Consider the following 19723-nt stretch of genomic DNA (forward strand, 5'->3'; position numbering starts at 1 on the left):
GTCCCTCCAGCCAAACAACACCCAAATCATCCTTCGCTAACCAGAAAGGCTTGAAGAAGTCCACCAAAGGCAAATAGTCTTCTCCTTTGCCACATGATATCGTTGCCCGGCCGGCTTCTGTGTTGCCATTGAGCACCACCAAATGTTTTTCTGCATTGGACTCCACATATCAACAGCACAAACAAGACTATGCTTCTGTGAACCTCACAGAGCAGTATCCTGCTGCTTCTGTGCCCTGTAGCAGCGAGTCTTTGCAGGCTGTCGCTCCGCAGCCGCCGAGCTGACACCTCTTCATTTCTTCCTCACCATGACTCTCTTCCAGTGGAACGTTTGTGGCCTTCGGTTCTATAAAGAGGATTTATGGCTGCTTTTAGCATCACAGCATCCCCTTGTACTCTGCCTTCAGGAAACAAAATTGTGTCCTCACAACTGCTTTGAGCTTTCACATTTCTTCCCGGTTTGTTTTGACTTTCCCCCTGAGTTCGGCATTCCATCTCATTTGAGCATCATGCTGCTCGTAAGGGATGTCCCATCTCCGTGACTAGCAATCTTCAAGCTGTTGCTATTCGCCTTTTCCTTCCTCACCAGACTTTTTCCCACTGTACCATTTATGTCCTTCTGTCGTTTGATGTCACCAGGGCAGCCTTCCTTCAGCTTATTGTGAAGCTACCTCCCCTATTTTTGCTAATTGGTGACTTTAATGTGCATCATCCCCTTTGGGATTCTCCCAGAACCTGTCAGAGAAGTGCCCTCTTGGCTTATCTTCTTAATCAACTCAACCTCTTCTACCCACATTCCTTTCCGACTCATTCTATTCCCATTTGGACCTATCCTTCTGCACTGCCCAGCTTGCCCATTGTCTTGAGTGGTCCATTCTTTCTAACGTCTATTGGAGCGACTATTTCCCATGTGCTATCCGTTTGCTGACTCCTACCCCATCTGCATGCACACCCAAATGGCAGCTTACTAAGGCTGACTGGCAGGTTTACTCCTCCCTGGCAATCTTCAAAGAACAGGATTTCTCCAGTTGTGATGACTAGGTGGAGTATCTCACAAATGTTATCCTTACTATTTCAGAACATTCCAGTCCACGCACTTCCTCTTTACCACGCTGTGTCCCAGTCACTTGGTGGACTGAGGCATGCCGCGATGCAATTCATTCACGGAGACTTGCTTTCCGCATTTTTAACTGTCATCCTATGATGGCAAACTGCATTCATTATAAACAGATGCATGCAATTTCATTCATTAGTTCTTTTAACAGTTCCACCTCTTTCTCTGTTGTGTGGGCCAACTTCCGACAGCTCTCTGGAACCACAATCCGTTCATGAATTTCCGGCCTGACGACAGTAGCAGGCAATGTTGTCTTGGACCCTATTACTATCTCCAACACCTTGGGTCACCATTTTGCAGATATTTCAAGCTCTTCCCACCATCACCCTGCCTTCTTCCATCAGAATCAAGCTGAGGGGGCTCGGGCGATACCCTTCTCTTCTCAGAATCATGAATGCTACAATGCCGCCCTTACTATGAGGGAGCTAGATCGCGCTCTCAGTTCATCCCGATTCTCCGCCCCAGGGCCAGACACTGTCCACATTCAGATGTTGCAGCACCTTTCTCTTGCAGGCAAGCACTTTCTGCTTAATACGTACAACCGCATCTGGGCAGAGGGCACATTTCCCAGGCAATGGCATGAAGCCACCATCATAGCTAAGCCCAGTAAGGACAAAAACCTACCTTCTGGCTACTGCCCCATCTCTCTCACCACCTGCATTTTCAAGGTGATGGAATGTATGATTCATGCCTGGCTGGTATGGTGGCTCGAGTCTCACAGTTTAGTAACAACTGCACAGTGTGGATTTCGAGCATGGCATTCTGTAGTTGACCATCTCATTACTTTGTCCACCCATGTCATGAATGGTTTCCTGTGGAAATTCCAGACTGTGGCCATGTTTTTCAATTTGGAGAAGGCCTATGATACCTGCTGCAGAACTGGTATCCTCCATACTCTTTACACGTGGGGCTTCTGTGGCCGCTTGCCCTGTTTTCTTCAGAAATTTTTAAAAGATCGAGTTTTCAAGGTACATGTGGGTTCTGCCTTGTCGGACACCTTTATCGAGGAAAATGTTGTGCCTCAGGGTTCCGTCCTGAGTGTTATCCTCTTTGCTATCGCCATTAACCCTATAATGGCCTGTCTCCTGCCAGGCATCTCCGGCTCCCTTTTTGTTGATGATTTTTCCATCTACTGCAGTTCTCCACAGACCTGTCTCATTGAGCGGCATCTTCAGCGATGTCTTGATTGTCTTTATTCCTGAAGCATTGACAATGGCTTTCATATTTCCACTGACAAAACTGAGGTAAATGGTTTCTCCCACCATCTTTACAACTTGGGCCTGTTGCTCTTCCGTTTGTCGAAACTACGAAATTCCTGGAGCTTGTGCAAGATAGGAAACTCTCTTTGCCCTCCCGTGTCTTACCTGGCAGCCCTCTGTACATGGTCCTTCAGTATCCTATGTGTTATCGATGGTACTTTGGGGTGCCGATCAAACCACCCTTCTCTGTTTGTACTGCCCTCTTACGCTGTCTCAACACTATCCAGCATCGTGGTATCCGTTTGGACACTGGTGCTTTGTACACTAGCCCGGTTGAGTGTCTGTATGCTGAAGCTGCTGAGCTACCACTGCCCTACCACCGTGACTTTCTCCTCAGCAGGTATGCATGCTGTTTGTCTATGGCCATGTGTGGCCACCCATCCTATGCCTCTGTCTTCAATGATTCCTTTGACCGCCAGTATGGAGTGCATCCCGCTTCTCTGTTACCTCCTGGAGTCCACTTTCAGCACTTTCTCTGGCAGCTTAACTTCACCCTACCTGCAACTTTCCTGGTGGATGTGAACCGTTCGCCACCGTGGCTTTGTGAAGCGGCCTGTGTTAACCTTTGCCTCCATTTGCTTCTTAAAGACACTACTCCAGCCTTGCTCTATCACCTTCAGTTTCATGACCTTCGCATGGCATTTCACAATAGTACCTTTATGTGCACTGAAGCCTCTCAGACTGACCATGGTGTCAGTTGTGCCTTTGTCATTAGTGCCCACGTCTTCATATACCGGCTTCCGGCACACTGTTCACTATTTACAGCTGAGCTCTTCGCCCTGTATCAGGCCATAGAGTACATCTGGCAACACTGACTTTTCAGTTGTGTCCTCTGCTCAGACTCTCTCAGCTTACTTCAAAGCCTCTGTGCGCTGTACACCGTGCATCCCTTAGTGCAACAGGTCCAGGAAAACTGTCACTTGCGCACTCTCTGTGAAGTTCCTGGTCATGTTGGTCTGCCAGGAAACGAGTCTGCTGACGCTGCTGCCAAGCCTGCCAGCCTCGTACCTCATCCCACTAGCTCCTATATTCCCTCCAATGGTCTCTGTGTTACCGTTAGTCACGAGGTTGTGTCCCTTTGGCATTGCCATTGGTCGTCCCTTCATGGGAATAAGCTCAGGATTATTAAGCCTCTCCCTGTGGCTTGGACGACATCCTCTTAGCCCTCCTGTCGGGAGGAGGTCATTTTAACTAGGTTGCATATTGGGCACTGCCTTTTTTAACCATCGTCATTTGATAAGTGGCACTCTCCCACCACTCTGTACACACTGTGCCCAAGTTTTAACTGTCTGCCACTTCCTGATGGAATGTCCACTTTTTAACCATTTACATTCCAACTTGTGTTTGCCATCTGAGTTACAGGCCATTTTAGCAAATGACGCGTGAGCTGTCGACTGAGTTTTACTTTTAATCCGCCAAAGCAATATGGCAAAGGCATTTCCTTCTCTTATGTCAATTGGGATTGACGTTTAGTTGGTTTTTGACTCCTTTCTCTCTTCGTGTTATATAGTTTTGATGTTGCTGCGTATGACCCCAGTTGTTTTTGTGCCCTAAATCAAAACAATCTCTGGTACACAACGCAATTATCTGTGTAGCTCCGGATTAGGAAGTGTGCCAGAAGGCTTTACTCTGGGAAAACCTGCCGTTCGCAGATGTTTTGCAAATAGCACAACCTTTTGAAGTTTACTGGGCAGCGAATGACCAAATTTGAAGTGTGGGACCATGTGACGATAGTGTCAGAAGATGTGCCCACTAGGACTACAGATATCTTCCACAGTGAAGTTTTTATGGGTACCAGTTGGCTTTAGTAGAATTACAGGGAATGAAACTGCACAATAAACTTAGTTTCAGTGTGGGAAGCAGTGGGCTGGACCAGTGTTGTTTTTATCTCCCTCCATTGATCACATTCAATTAATCAGTGAAGACAGATTAGTACTCATCAAATATTGGACAGCTTTACGTTCGGTGATACGGCTGGATTTTTTTATGCGATTTAGCCCTTACTATCACCTGTTAATACTATAAACTTCATGTTTGGAGGTGTGCTTGGATTCTGAATAGAACTGTTGCTACAGCTAGCCAAATGGAAGTGACCAGAGTCTACTGACTACTTTTTACTTTGCCATGGCACTGTTAATTTTGTAGGTCTTTTTCAGAACTGATTTAGTGAAACACTGGAATTAGGAAGTGTTAAAGATAATATCCACCTGCATTAAGTTGCATTAACAATTATTTTGACCAAAATCTGTTTCTCTACTATCTAATATTTATTATTATCTTTTACACTGCATGGAAAGCAGTAGCTATTTTTAATAAAACAGTATCATAGATTTTTTCCTTGATATTATTTTAGTTTATTATTATTTCAGTTTACTTCAAATGTGTTACTTTAAATTCAGATTCATAGGTTCGTACCAGATGAAACATGGGTACCACCTGGTTTCACCGTTCCGCAACCAGTACGTAGAAAATTCTTAAGTGAACATATAGCTCCAGAATATCTGAAGAAATTGAATCTCAGTGAAGTTGAGCACTCAGTGGACCAGTTAGTTGGCATGAGAAACAGTTGGAACCTAGCAACGCCAAACAACTCTGAACTTTTCATTGGCGTGCAAACTGTTAGTGATAAAGCTCTGGCTGATGCTCTTGAGGCTCTTACCGGTGTTTACTTGAAGGTAAATATGAAGTTTTCTTCTTTCTTGTGTATGCTATATTTTATCAGTGTATATTTCAGTGAAGTTTGATGTTTTATGAACCATACAGAGATCACTTGCACAAACGTTGATGTGAGTTTGGTGGAACATACAGGGTGATCTGCAGCATCATAGTTCATGTAGTGAGTAGCTGACGAGAAGCAAAGTTCAGAACATAGCAAAGATTTCTGTAAAAATGTGATAAGTTTTTATGATGAGTAACTCAAGTCAGGAACCTTAAATAGGCATAGTCGAACTCTGTATCCCTAAGATACAGTAACTGTGGCTTCACAGGGTGCAAGAGGGTCAATGCAGTTCTACCAGCCACAGTATTTTTGCAGTGTTGCATCAGCAGTCATGTCCACATCGCAGTAGGTTGCACCCGACACGAGACACGATGCCACTTGTGCCCTATTCGGTGCACAGGACAACTGGCAGAATGCAAGGCCAGAATATTGATATTGATAATCAGGCTGGTTATGGAATCTGAATTCCTATATAATGTAGTAAACACTTCCCATCTTTATTGAGAACATAGAACCAGAACTGGTTAAGTGTGTGCCTAGCTGACTAGATAAATGGAACGATAGGTGCAGGACACCCTCATCCCTCTCTAAAAGGGTCCCTTGGCATGTCTGAGCTGTGGTTGGCCTATCCAGGTATTAATCGAACTACAATAGATGGGTGGTGATATCTGACAGTTGTTTGCCTCTTGGTACAGCTTAAGTCTGCCTGCAGCAAGAGACTGGTTACCCGCAGGGGGTGGCCAGAAGGGTGGAGCCGGGGATCGCGACAGTGGTGTGGTGTTTTCTATGAGCGCAAGTGGGGGGAGAAAGGGGGGGGGGGGGGGGGGGGGGGGGGAGTTGCAGGTCTGAATGACCAGAGCTGGTTCCATTGTTGTACCTGCTACTTGTAATCACCTACAACATCAAAATAGCCGTCATTCCTACCAAAAGTGCAGTCCTGTGTGATAATATTACTGTATGCACAGGTGCAGCAGGTTGGAGTACTAATTGGTCTGCACATGTGCAATTCTTCAGTGAGACTCTGTCTGTTGCTTATGTTGAACCTGTATGTTGTGCTGAAGCTAGTGAGTGCTTTCTCAATAGGTGTGGTCCTCAAAATTTACCTCATCTGCATTTTGTGTGTCCTGGCCAGCCACTCCACTTCATGCTTTGATGCTAGATGGGAAAGAACGGTGGTCAGGTGTTCTATCCCATTAACATATACAGAATTCTTTGAACACAGATGCCTTTAATGGAGTGCCATTGTTGAATACTGTTCTCTCTACAACAAATGTGGAGTTCAGTGCAAAGTTGGTAGTTGACATCATCATAACGGTCAACCATGATACATGAGAAAAGTTAGAAAAGGCAGAAGCAATTGGCGACCACATTGCTCCCTGGAACTGTTTGACTTGATTGATGTGTACTCTCTGTTAGGGCTGCTCATCACGAGGCCACATGTTACAACACTGCACAGGAGCATTCAGAATTGTTGTGTTAAAATGATGTCTCAGTGAAGAAAATGTCTGTGCTCTTAGGTAATAGGTGTAGTGAACCTCATTACACAGCCGACAAAACTGTGCAAAGCAGATGATTGCAGTCTCATTTCATCCCCTGTATATGTACCTCAATTGTAAATTCGTTGAGGGTGAAGGAAGATGTATTGTGACAGAACATAACACTTAGTGTGAGTAGAATTCTGTATCTGGTGAGCAAGGCCACATTTAAAATAGATGGTTTTGTAATTGTAAGCACAAGAAATGAGGCCTACATTGGCAGCCTTTGAGCTGTTTTAACAGGGACCTTGAAATAGAGACCAAAAAATGAAACAGAGCTCAAGGGGCCAAACAGTGAAACAGTGATCAAATTAAACTTAATCCCAAACAGATAAATGTGTAATATCTTCTTACTTTATTCGACGTTCTCAATTTGTGAGCCTTCGTTTGGTCACAGTTCTTGTTTATTTACAGTGCTGAAATATGATGTGTTGGTACACAACAAAAGGGGTTTGCCAAAGTGAACTTCACTTGACACAGTGTTGTTCTAAGGCTCTTTTTAAGCTGAGGGATCACTTTTGGCATACTTCTGTCCAGACAGAATTAACCACGTTTTTGCTTAGTTGATGGAGTGGGTGGGAGAGTGAGCAAATGTGGTATGATAATTAATTTTATATAAGAAAAACTACATCTCTTTAAGTACTTATAGCCTGGAAAGTTATTTATTACATCAATATGGCCCTGCTTTGATGTTAGTTTGTTTTGTATTAAGCTCAGACTGAGATTTAATTCGCAACAGGAACCACTGTATATCACCACTGTACAGTGAGTATACTGCAGTAGTGGTGAAACTGTGCACTGGTAGGTGTCCAGAGTAATCGGAGACACAGCCACACCTGTGTCCAGCTTGACATCTCTCACTAAGTGTTGACATAAATTAACATAAATTTTTTTCTGTAGAAAATGGCTTAGTAACATGTAGCATGCCGGCAGCACAATCTGTTGATTGCTGGCAGCGTTAGACACTTGTGTGGTGCTGTCCCAACTTGATGCATGTAAAACATCTTGATGTCACAGAATGGGCAGTGAAATTCCTCATGCCTTGTGTTGCAGTTGGGACACAATTTGTTTGAGTTGATTTACTTGAGGTTTATAGGCAGCAACATGAGGGAAACATTTTTGTCAAACACTGGTAAGTCCAAGGTGGATTAACAGTATTATGAAAATAGTAGATTGCTATGCACCATATCCAGGAAACATAGAGTTGCAGACAGGCACAACAAAAAGACTGCTATTTCTGTGAGATTCTTGCATTTTGTGAGATGATTACAGTGAATAAAATACTTTTCTTCTGTGCATGTTTATTATTGTTGAGGAAAGTGAATCACTAACTACTGACAAAAACTTGTTTATTCTGCATTGCTGGACTAAGAGATGAACGGATGTTCAGTTACTCCGATGATGATCTTGACCATCCATCATCAGTAAGCCATTCGGCACTAATGTGGCCTGTGCTGAAGCTGGTGTTTTGTGAGGTTTAGCACCTCACTTAATGTTGGATTAGATGACTCTTCAATGGTCTTGGCTGCTACTTGGATAGCAGAATACTTGGAGTGCATATAAGGGTTTTTTAGGCTAGGTGTTAGTTTGAGGTATTCTGATGAACACTCGCCAGGCAGTACTCAGCAAGGGAAGTCAGACTGTGTTCAGAGTAAAGACACTTCAACTGTCAAAATTTTTTCAGTAAATTGTCGAAGTATTGTAACAAAGTTTCCGAATTTACTGCCCTTCAGGAAAGCTGTCGCACTCAAATTATTATCAGGACTGAGAGCTAGCTGAAACCTGAAATGGAAAGATCTGAGATATTTAGCAAGTCATGGAACGTGTATCGGAAAGACAGATTAGAGACCATAGGGTGGGGAGTGTTCATTGCAGTTGACAAAAACAACATGTCTGTTGAGGTCAAAGGTCAGTATGACAGTGAAGTTATCTGTTTGTGTGTAACAGGTCTAGGTGAAACCAAGTTAATTGTTGGATGTTTTTACCTGCCACACAATTCTTCTGTGACAGTTCTAGAGCCATTCAAAGAACTGGTCAATAGCATGTAAATCTCCAGATCATGTAATACTAATTGGAGGCGGCTTTAACCTACCGAGTTTTGACTGGGGTGTCTGTGGTTCATTGCAGGGGTATGGACAGATAGTCATGTGAAGTACTTCTGAACACATTTTCCAAGAACTGTCTTCAGCAGGTAGCTTGATAGCCCCCACACAATGGAAATATCTTAGACCTTGTAACTACTAATAGACTAGACCTGATTGACAATGTCAGTATAGAAAAGGGGATTAGTGATCATGATATCATTATAGCAACTATGATTATGAAAGTTAATAAGTTGGCTAAGAAGCCTAGGAGAATATTTCTGCTGGAAAGAGCAGATCAGCAGTTGTTAGCATCTCACTTAGACAGTGAATTGACATCTCTTAATTCCACTAGTGAATTGACATCTCCACTAAGATTGACATAGAGGATTTATTGGCAAAGTTTAAGCTGATTGTAAATCATGGTCTGGAAATTATGTGCCCAGTAGGTGGATTATGGGCAGAAAAGACCCACCATGGTTTAATAACAAGATTTGGAAACTGCTAGTGAGACAGAGGCTGTTGCACTCTCAGTTCAAAAGAGAATGCACAAATGATGACAAACAAAGGCTAGTACAGATTTGTGTGTCTGTGAAAAGGTGTCTGCCTAAGCATACAGCTACTACCAGTCTCATACATCATGAAAACATCTGTCCAAGAACCTGAGAAAATTCTGGTCTTATGTAAAATCGCTAAGTGGATCTGAGGCTTCCATCCAGTCACTTGACCTGTCTGGTGTCGCAGTTGAAGCTAGCAAAATGAAAGCTGAAATTTTAAATTTCACATTCAAGAAAACTTTCACACAGGAGAATCATACAAACATACCATTGTTTGACCATTGAACAGGCTCCCAGAGGGACGACATAGTAATAAGCATCCTTGGTGCAGAGAAACAACTGAAGGACTTGAAATCAAATGTCACCAGGTCTGGAGGGAATCCCAGTTTGTTTTTTGAAAGAATGCTCTGTGGTGTTGGCCCCTTATTTAGCTTGCATTTGTCATGAATCTATTGCCCAGCATAAAGTCCCAAGTGATTTGAAAGAAGTGGAGGTGACTCCTGTGCATAAGAAGGGCAAAAGAATGGACCAGCAAAATTACAGACCAATATCACTACTGCAGAATCCTTGAACACATTCTTAGTTCAAATATATCTTGAGACCAAAAAGCTTATGTCCATCAATCACCATAGTTTTAGAAAGCATCGCTCATGGTAAACTCAGTTTGCCATTTCCTCCCAAGATATACTGGAAACTATGGATGAAAGGCAACAGGCAGATTCCATATGTCTAGATTTCCGGAAAGTGTTTGACATGGTGCCTCATTGCAGGCTGTTAAAGAAGGTATGAGCATATGGAATAGGTTCACAGATATGTGAGTGGCTCAAAGACTTCTTAAGTTACAGAATACCCTAATTGGTGTGATGAATGGCAGCTAGGTCTAAATATAGAAAAATGTTTGTTAATGTGGATGAGTAGGAAAATCAAACCTGTAATGTTTGGGTACAGTACTACTAGTGTCCTGCTTGATACAGTCAAGTTGTTTAAATTGTTGTTGTTGTTGTTGTTGTGGTCTTCGGTCCTGAGACTCGTTTGATGCAGCTCTCCATGCTACTCTATCCTGCGCAAGCTTCTTCATCTCCCAGTACCTACTGCAACCTACATCCTTCTGAATCTGTTTAGTGTATTCATCTCTTGGTCTCCCTCTACGATTTTTGCCCTCCACGCTGCCCTCAAATACTAAATTGGTGATCCCTTGATGCCTCAGAACATGTCCTACCAACCGATCCCTTCTTCTAGTTAAGTTGTGCCACAAACTTCTCTTCTCCCCAATCCTATTCAATACCTCCTCATTAGTTATATGATCTACCCATCTAATCTTCAGCATTCTTCTGTAGCACCACATTTCCAAAGCTTCTATTCTCTTCTTGTCTAAACTATTTATCGTCCATGTTTCACTTCAATACACGGCTACACTCCATACAAATACTTTCAGAAACGACTTCCTGACACTTAAATCAATACTCAATGTTAACAAATTTCACTGTTCAGAAACGCTTTCCTTGCCATTCCCAGTCTACATTTTATATCCTCTCTACTTCGGGCATCAATAATTTTGCTCCCCAAATAGCAAAACTCCTTTACTACTTTAAGTGTCTCATTTCCTAATCTAATTCCCTCAGCATCACCCAACTTAACTCGACTACGTTCCATTATCCTCGTTTTGCTTTTGTTGATGTTCATCTTATACCCTCCCTTGATGACACTGTCCATTCCGTTCAACTGCTCTTCCAAGTCCTTTGCTGTCTCTGACAGAGTTACAATGTCATCGGCGAACCTCAAAGTTTTTATTTCTTCTCCATGGATTTCAATACCTACTCCAAATTTGTCTTTTGTTTCCTTCACTGCTTGCTCAATATACAGATTGAATAACATCGGGGACAGGCTACAACCCTGTCTCACTCCCTTCCCAACCGCTGCTTCCCTTCCATGCCCCTCGACTCTTATAACTGCCATCTGGTTTCTCTACAAATTGTAAATAGCCTTTCGCTCCCTGTATTTTACCCCTGCCACCTTCAGAATTTGAAAGAAAGTATTCCAGTCAACATTGTCAAAAGCTTTCTCTAAGTCTACAAATGCTAGAAACGTAGGTTTGCCTTTCCTTAATCTAGCTTCTAAGATAAGTCGTAGGGTCAGTATTGCCTCACATGTTCCAATATTTCTACGGAATCCAAACTGATCTTCCCTGAGGTCAGCTTCTACCAGTTTTTCCATTCGTCTGTAGAGAATACACGTTAGTATTTTGCATCCATGACTTATTAACCTGATAGTTCGGTAATTTTCACATCTGTCAACACCTGCTTTCTTTGGGATTGGAATTATTATATTCTTCTTGAAGTCTGATGGTATTTCGCCTGTCTCATACATCTTGCTCACCAGATGGTAGAGTTTTGTCAGGACTGGCTCTCCCAAGGCCGTCAGTAGCTCTAATGGAATGTTGTCCACTGCCGGGGCCTTGTTTCGACTTAGGTCTTTCAGTGCTCTGTCAAACTCTTCATGCAGTATCATATCTCCCATTTCATCTTCATCTACATCCTCTTCCATTTCCATAATATTGTCCTCAAGTACATCGCCCTTGTATAGACCCTCTATATACTCCTTCCACCTTTCTGCTTTCCCTTCTTTGCTTAGAACTGGGTTTCCATCTGAGCTCTTGATATTCATACAAGTGGTTCTCTTTTCTCCAAAGGTCTCTTTAATTTTCCTGTAGGCTGTATCTATCTTACCCCTAGTGATATAACCCTCTACATCCTTACATTTGTCCTCTAGCCATCCCTGCTTAGCCATTTTGCACTTCCTGTCGATCTCGTTTTTGAGACGTTTGTATTCCTTTTTGCCTGCTTCATTTACTGCATTTTTATATTTTCGCCTTTCATCAATTAAATTCAGTATTTCTTGTGTTACCCATGGATTTCTACTAGCCCTCATCTTTTTACCTACTAGGTCCTCTGCTGCCTTCACTACTTCATCTCTCAAAGCTACCCATTCTTCTTCTACTGTATTTCTTTCCCCCATTCCTGTCAATTGTTCCCTTATGCTCTCCCTGAAACTCTGTACAACCTCTGGTTTAGTTAGTTTATCCAGGTCCCATTTCCTTAAATTCCCACCTTTTTGCAGTTTCTTCAGTTTTATTCTACAGTTCATAACCAATAGATTGTGATCAGAGTCCACATCTGCCCCTGGAAATGTCTTACAATTTGAAACCTGGTTCCTAAATCTCTGTCTTACCATTATGTAATCTATCTGAAACCTGTCAGTATCCCCAGGCTTCTTCCATGTATACAACCTTCTTTTATGATTCTTGAACCAAGTGTTAGCTATGATTAACTTATGCTTTGTGCAAAATTCTACCAGGCGGCTTTCTCTTTCATTTCTTAGCCCCAATCCATATTCACCTACTACGTTTCCTTCTCTCCATTTTCCTACTACCGAATTCCAGTCACCCATGACTATTAAATTTTCGTCTGCCTTTACTATCTGAATAATTTCTTTTATTTCATCATACATTTCTTCAATTTCTTTGTCACCTGCAGAGCTAGTTGTTTAAATATCTGGGCGTAATGTTGCAAAGTGATACAAGATGGAATGAGCATGTGAGAACTGTGGTAGGGAAGGCAAATGGTCAGCTTCAGTTTTTTTGGGAGTGTTTTAGGAAAGAGTGGTCCACCATCAAAGGGGACTGCATATTGGACACTAGTGTAACCTGTTCTTTTGTAATGCTTGAGTGTTTGGGATCTGTAGCAGGTCAGATTGAAGGAAAACATTGAAGCAATTCAGAGGTGGGCTGATTGATTTGTTACCAGTAGGTTCGAACAACATATAAGTGTTTTTGAGAAAATTTGAAGCTTACTGCAGAATGGTTCTGTTGCTTCCAACACACATTGTGCGTAAGGACCACGTAGATAGATTACATGAAATTATGCCTCATACGGAGGCATATAGGCAACTGTTTTTCCGTAGTTCTATTTGTAAGTGGAACAGGAAAGGAAATGACTGGCAGTGGTATGGGATACCCTCTGCCTCATGCCGTAGGTGGATTGCTGAGTACCAGTGTAGATGTGATGTAGACTCTAATGAGTTCTGCAATGCCTCCCATGTATGAAACTGAAGTACGGTAATGTCACAGATTAAAGGTTCAGCACAAAACATTTTACATCAAAAATAACACTATCCATAATAAGTCTTGCAGATCTGAAACTCGGGCTGCATGCTTAAAATGCTGATTAAAGTATGAGCTTAGTTGTTACCATTTTCAATTTATCACAGTAGTCAGTTTGCAAACCACTAATTTCAAGATTTTCCATTAAAACGTGCCCCACAGCTGTAATACAAGTGAAAAAATTCATGATAACACTGTAATAAATGGAGTGACCCATTAGGCTCAGTCATACGTAAAGCAGGAGCCAGACTTACATACATTCTTATGATACTAGGAAAACACAGTCGGTATACAAATGGCATTGCATAAAGCATACTTCTACAACTCATCACAGGAAATTGTTAAAGTGTGTGAGATCCATACCAAATAGGACTTGCAGAGATTGTGACAAAGCAAGCTGGGATATTTTTACTTCCCTTCTTATTTTGCCACTGCCTCCTTAAATTCATTTTTTCATCTTTGACTAATTACCATTAACATATGTGAGTATAATCTGCATTTTCATAAATGAGAAAAGATGGCCCTCAGTTTTAAAGAATACAGCACCTTACCTAATTTTGTGCTTAGTTTATCAAACAGTGGAAAATCCAGGATGGAATGTAGCAATATTAGAGAAGGAAAGTTGCTACTCACCATAGAGCGGAGATGCTGAGCCGCAATAGGTACAACACAGACACAGACACAGACGCGCGCACACACACACACACACACACACACACACACACACACACACACACACACATGCAAATGCAACTCCCACACAAGTCTACAGTCTCAGACAACTGAAACCACACTGCAGTGTGGTGTCAGTTGTCTGAGACTGCAGACATGTGTGGAACTACGTCTACACCGAGGACCATCAACAAAGACGTAAAGCAGGTGGACGTCACATATGGTGCCCTTATGGGTGAGGACTACTTTATGTGGACACAATAGACAAGGACTCACAAACTTTGTCAGTGAAATCAAGAACAGTTTACAATACAGTGATTGTAATGAAGGAAGTGCAATGGCCAATCAGCGCATGGGTTTCATGGCCACAGAAGGACAGCAGCCAATCAATGAGCGGGTTCTATGGAAGCAGCCATTGAGTACGGGTGCAGCCAATCAGTAAGCATGTGGACACATCCAACAGAGATAAACAAGACGCCTCACCGAGAGAATTACAACTTGAAGCAGCCGTGGAGACAATGAATCGAGATGACAACCGCAGCTGGAGACGAGTGATTAAAAACAAGGTAATTCTTAGCAAAAGCCATTTTACATTGAGTGATACATAATGAGTGGCCCTAATGAACAAGACAGTGTGATTGGAGACACTGGACAACAGGGGAGTTGTGTGACTGAAAACAAAGCTGTAGCGGTTAAGTTTTAAATGAACACAAAGAACTAATTGGGACTGGTTCTGTAGATGATGTGGTTATAAATCAGACATGAATGTAACTTTCAATGATGGGGATGAAAGTCTTATTGTAGATTAAATGAAAAAACCGTTGTCTACATTGTTTGGTGATGTGAGTGAAACGGACGAAAACAGTACTGTAGTGGATGAAATTGTTTAGGCTAAGGAGGAGGAATCGAGTAGCGAAAGTCAGCAAGAGCAAAAGTTTATGGCAGATGGAAAAGTGGAAGTTATGTTAAGGCAAATTATGAGTAGTTTGAGTCAGATGAGTATGAAAGAAGACATTAGTAGTATGGAAGAAGACATTAGAAGGGTGGAAAAGAAAACTGATAGCATTAGAACTGACGTTATCTTAAAGGGTGAACTGAAGAAAGAAGTTATAAATGAGGTTAAGGTAGTCAGTACTAATCTTTCAGAATTAAGTAAGGTGGTTGAGGTGGTAGTTAAACATTGTTATGAAAAGATAAAGAAAGTAGAACAGAATATTAATGACAAATTAACATTAATGAGTAGTAAATGTGTAGAAGAGAGAAAGAAAATTTGTGATGACTATAGTAGGGGGGTAGAGGCATCTGAAAAACAGTGTGAAGATGAAGTCAAAGCAGCCAGGAAAGTTTCTGCTGAAAACAGGGTTAAACTTGAGAACCAAGTCAATCAGATTAAAAATGATTTAGTAACGGAGGTAGAAATCATGTGTGCAGTAGTAGTAGAGGAAAACAGGTAAAAGTAAATAAAAATGTAGATTCTAAATTGGCTGAAATAGAGAAAAAGATGGAAGAGGTACAATATCTAAAGCATAGAGTATGTAGTGTCACAAACAGACCTTCATTTGTTAGTTATAAAAAATTTAATAATTTTGAACCATATGGGTAAGTGCATCCATTGGATTTCATTAGGGAATTTAATGATTTGCCTAAAACACAGAATGACAAAGAAAAAATGTGATTTGTGAGACGTTTTTTGAAAGGGGATGCTTATGGATGGGCAGCTCAGGTATGTGATAGCTGTACTTCATGGCAAAGCTTTGAGAAAGAAAAGCAGTAGACAATTTAGAGTAAATTTTGGGGAGAAGAGAGATTTGACTCTAGGAAGGATTCTGTGAAAGGTTTCTGTCAGCTTTGGATGAACAAACTGAAATATTTGGACAAAGCACTAGGTAGTGAACCAGTAATTATGGGCTTAGAAACTAAGTTGCCTCAGAAAGTTAGAGAATTTCTTGTACCTGCCCGTAGGGGTAATATTAGTGATTTCTTGAATTATGTTGATAAAGTGGAGAGGGTGAAGCCCTCAGTGGAAGATTGTAGGAGGAATTTTGATGACAATAACCAATCAGAGAGAGAGTTTCAGGTAAATAGAATGAACAGGAATAATTGTAGTAGAAATTCAAGGAATGGTTGGGTGGAGGATAGCCAGAATGGGCACGAAAATGATAGGGAAAATTCAAGTAAAAGAAATGGAGGAGATGATTTTAATTCTGGATCAAACCATTTATGCTAGATAATGCTAGAGTTTTGATGAAGAGCCACTTGTATACATGGTATTTCCATGAAGTAAGTCCCATTTGGTTATATAAAACAAATGTGTACAGATACAGAAAAAATATTTATTGTACAAAAATCTACAACTGTCAAACTACTTTTCTACATAGCATCCGAAATTTTGTAGGCACTTGTCATAGCGTAGCATAAGTTTTTGTATGCCTTCTTCATAGAAGGTTGCCACCTGTGTATTCAACCATGTGGTAACATGTTCTTTCAGCTCATAATCATCGTTGAAGTGTTGACCACCAAGGCCAGATTTTAGGTGTAAGAAGAGATGGAAGTCGCTAGGAGTGAGGTCTGGGCTGTACTGAGAATGATCAAATGCGTCCCAGTGAAATTCCATTAAGAGTTGTTTGGCCACATTCACCGTGTGAGGTCGGGCATTATCGTGGAAAAAAACAACATGTTTTGACAGTAATCCTCGGCACTTGTTCTGTATTGCGCGGCGCAATAACTTTATGTTCTGCAGTAACCATGTGCATTTATTGTTTGGCCTCGTGGTAAGAAATCAGTCAGCAAAATGCCTTTTCTGTCCCAAAAAACAGTGCACATGACTTTTCGAGGTGTCAAGATTTGCTTAGGCTTAACCTTGGTTGGGGATGAAGTGTGCCTCCATTCCATTGATTGCCATTTTGTTTCAGAGGTGTCGTACGATACCCAAGTTTCATCCCCCATGACTATCTGAGAAAGAAAACCATCGCCTTATTCATTTTAGAGTGTCAAAAACTGAAGTACACTGCCCATCTGTTGTTTTTTGTGTTGTTCGGTAAGAATTTTGAGTACCCAACATGAGCAAAGTTTTCAAAATTTCAGTTTTTCGGTAACAATGTCATGAATTAGTGATCATGAGATTTGCGAAACTTCCATAGCAAGGGCGCTAATGTAAAGTTACGGTTGTACTTAATCTTCTCTTCAATTATGTGAACCAGTTCATCAGTAACCACAGACGGGCGTCCACTTCATTCTTCATCGTGCTCTTGATCACATCCTTCATTGAACAGTCTGATCCATCTTCTGACCATTGAATCACTCACAGCATTTTGTCAGTAAACCTTACAGATTTGCCGATGAATTTCCTTTGGTTTAACTTTCTTTGCATTTAGAAAACTAATCACATATCTGATTTCACGCACGGTGGCGTTTTCAATTATGGATAACTTTATAAAAAAGCACTACAAAGCACATGTCAGCAGCAGCGATCTGAAAATGGCATACATGTCTTCTCCTTGAGTCAGAGTAAGTGTCGCGCATGCTCGGAACTGCGATCGTAGCACGGCCACGGATAGAAATAGAAATGGAATTTACATTGTGGATGACCCTCGTATAAATGTGCTGTAATCACAGATAAGAGTAACATAAATGATAGTAGTAAGACGAGTGTAATTTCTATTTCTAATTCTAGTGAGATGTTGTATGATGGTATGGGTAGCAATATTTATCCCATAAGGGGAGACGAGGAACTTACTGTAATGTGCACTGAGCCAGAAGTAAGACCTACAAGCAAGTAGGGGGTTCAACATTAGAAAAAAATGTATATATATAATTGTGGTATAATAGAAGTGTCGGTGTTCAGTGCAGTCAGTATATTGAGATAACTATCTACCTATAGAAGTGTGTCATGGTACAGCCTTGTGTAACATTAAGGAATTACACAGAAACTATATATATTTAAGGAATTACAACTTTAAACATAAAAGTCTCTTCAGGTTTGCTGTCGGATCCTAAAATCAACTTGACTTGATATTTCGGTGATCCAACTGGTCACCGTCTTCAGGAGAATGCTGCTTCGCTGCTGACTCCCGCTGAGAACTGATGCCGTGCTGCAAATTGACGTCCTGTATAGGCCACTGTTCAGTACATGGTGCATGTGCTGACTGACTGGGAGGTGGCACCGCCCTTAGTAGAACACTGGCGGCAACAATATATTGCACTCAGGGCTGCACCGTAGAATGTTCCATTTTGATGCAGGGTAGTATAGGATTCCACGTCCTGCTAAGAGGAAACCCTTTGTCTGTGTTAATTAAATTATCCGCCAACCTAATTTCAATCGCCTCTTTATAGACACTGTTCCAAAAACCGGAAATGTGGGCAACTACCACAGTTTCGTCAAATTTCATACCGTGTCCCTAATTTAAGCAGTGTTCTGCTACTGCCGATTTTTGCGGCTGTTGTAGCCTTGTATGACAGCAATGCTCCACACATGTCATGAACTGTGCAAATTGAACGGCCAGTGTAAGCCTTCCCACATTGACAAGGAATTTTGTATACACTGGGTTTCCTAAGCCCCTGAAGATGGTGACTAGTTGGATTGCTGAAATATCGAGTCAAGTTGATTTTAGGATCTGGCAGCAAACCCGAAGAGACTTCCATGACTTATTATGCCAGAAAATCCTACGAAGTCACAACTTTAAGCATAGTTGCCTAGAGTAAACTGCATGAAAGAAAAAGTGAGATTGTATGTAAGTCATCCTTCAGGCTAGAATCTCAAGCAGTTCGATGGAACACAGTGAAATAATACTTTCTAAGTGATAATTTTGTCTGATCGGTAATAAGTTAAGTTTGCCTTATCATAAGGACCTGTTAATGTGGAGTGTTTTTCAGTAGAATCAATTTTGCATTGGATAAGCAGAGGAGGTGTTTTTTTTAGATGATGAAACAATAATGAGATAATAAAATAATGAATAATGTTAGGGTCTTAATCGTTAGGGAGCCTATCTCTGCAATATGGATATTATTTGAGAATGCACTCCACTAGCTAATGAGGTAAGAAAGGTAAGTAAAGTAATAGAGCTGACATATGATTGAGTAATGAAAAAGATGACTGTATACAAACAAACGTGGTGTAACTGTATTGAGGATCTAAAATTTGAACTAGGCAACATTGGGTACTGTGAATATTGTGCAATTCATGACACTGCAGCTGGGAATGAGAGCTTAACACAAAGAGAAATATTTTAATGAGGCACAAGTCGTATAACGCTGCATTATCGGATCTATAGGTTATCTGATAACTTCTATCTGTTTTCTGAGGAATTATAAGCTTAAAGTGGTAATACCAGAATGAAGAACAGTAATTTTGCTGATTAACTGATAACTGTGGTGCTAGGCTGATGTGAATGTTCTGGCAGATCAACTATTTGGCAGCATTTTGTGAGGATTTAATTTTCTGATTGAATGAGAGTGGTGCTCAGATTTGAGTGGAGAAATAGGCCAATGATTTGGTACAACTTCCATTCCTTTGAGTTTGATTTGAATGGTAATTAAGTTTACTTTTCATAGCGTAATGATTAGTAAATCTATGCTACTGCACATCTTGAATTTTTGCTATTTTGAAAATGGGAGAGAGACCCAAATCTT

At 41.3% G+C, this 19723-nt stretch overlaps 1 protein-coding gene across 4 annotated transcripts in view; it reads left to right on the forward strand.

The window, feature by feature from the left end:
• Positions 1–19723, forward strand: part of LOC124614023 (endoribonuclease Dicer-like) — a 444738-nt gene that overhangs the window by 384834 nt on the left and 40181 nt on the right. For all 4 annotated transcript variants that reach the window (XM_047142837.1, XM_047142840.1, XM_047142839.1 and 1 more), the window contains exon 20: positions 4772–5047. In XM_047142837.1, the coding sequence (XP_046998793.1) occupies positions 4772–5047 (276 nt within the window). The remainder of the gene's footprint in view (positions 1–4771; positions 5048–19723) is intronic.

Source organism: Schistocerca americana, chromosome 4 (assembly GCF_021461395.2).
Source record: "Schistocerca americana isolate TAMUIC-IGC-003095 chromosome 4, iqSchAmer2.1, whole genome shotgun sequence".
NCBI classification, from domain to species: Eukaryota; Metazoa; Arthropoda; class Insecta; order Orthoptera; family Acrididae; genus Schistocerca; species Schistocerca americana.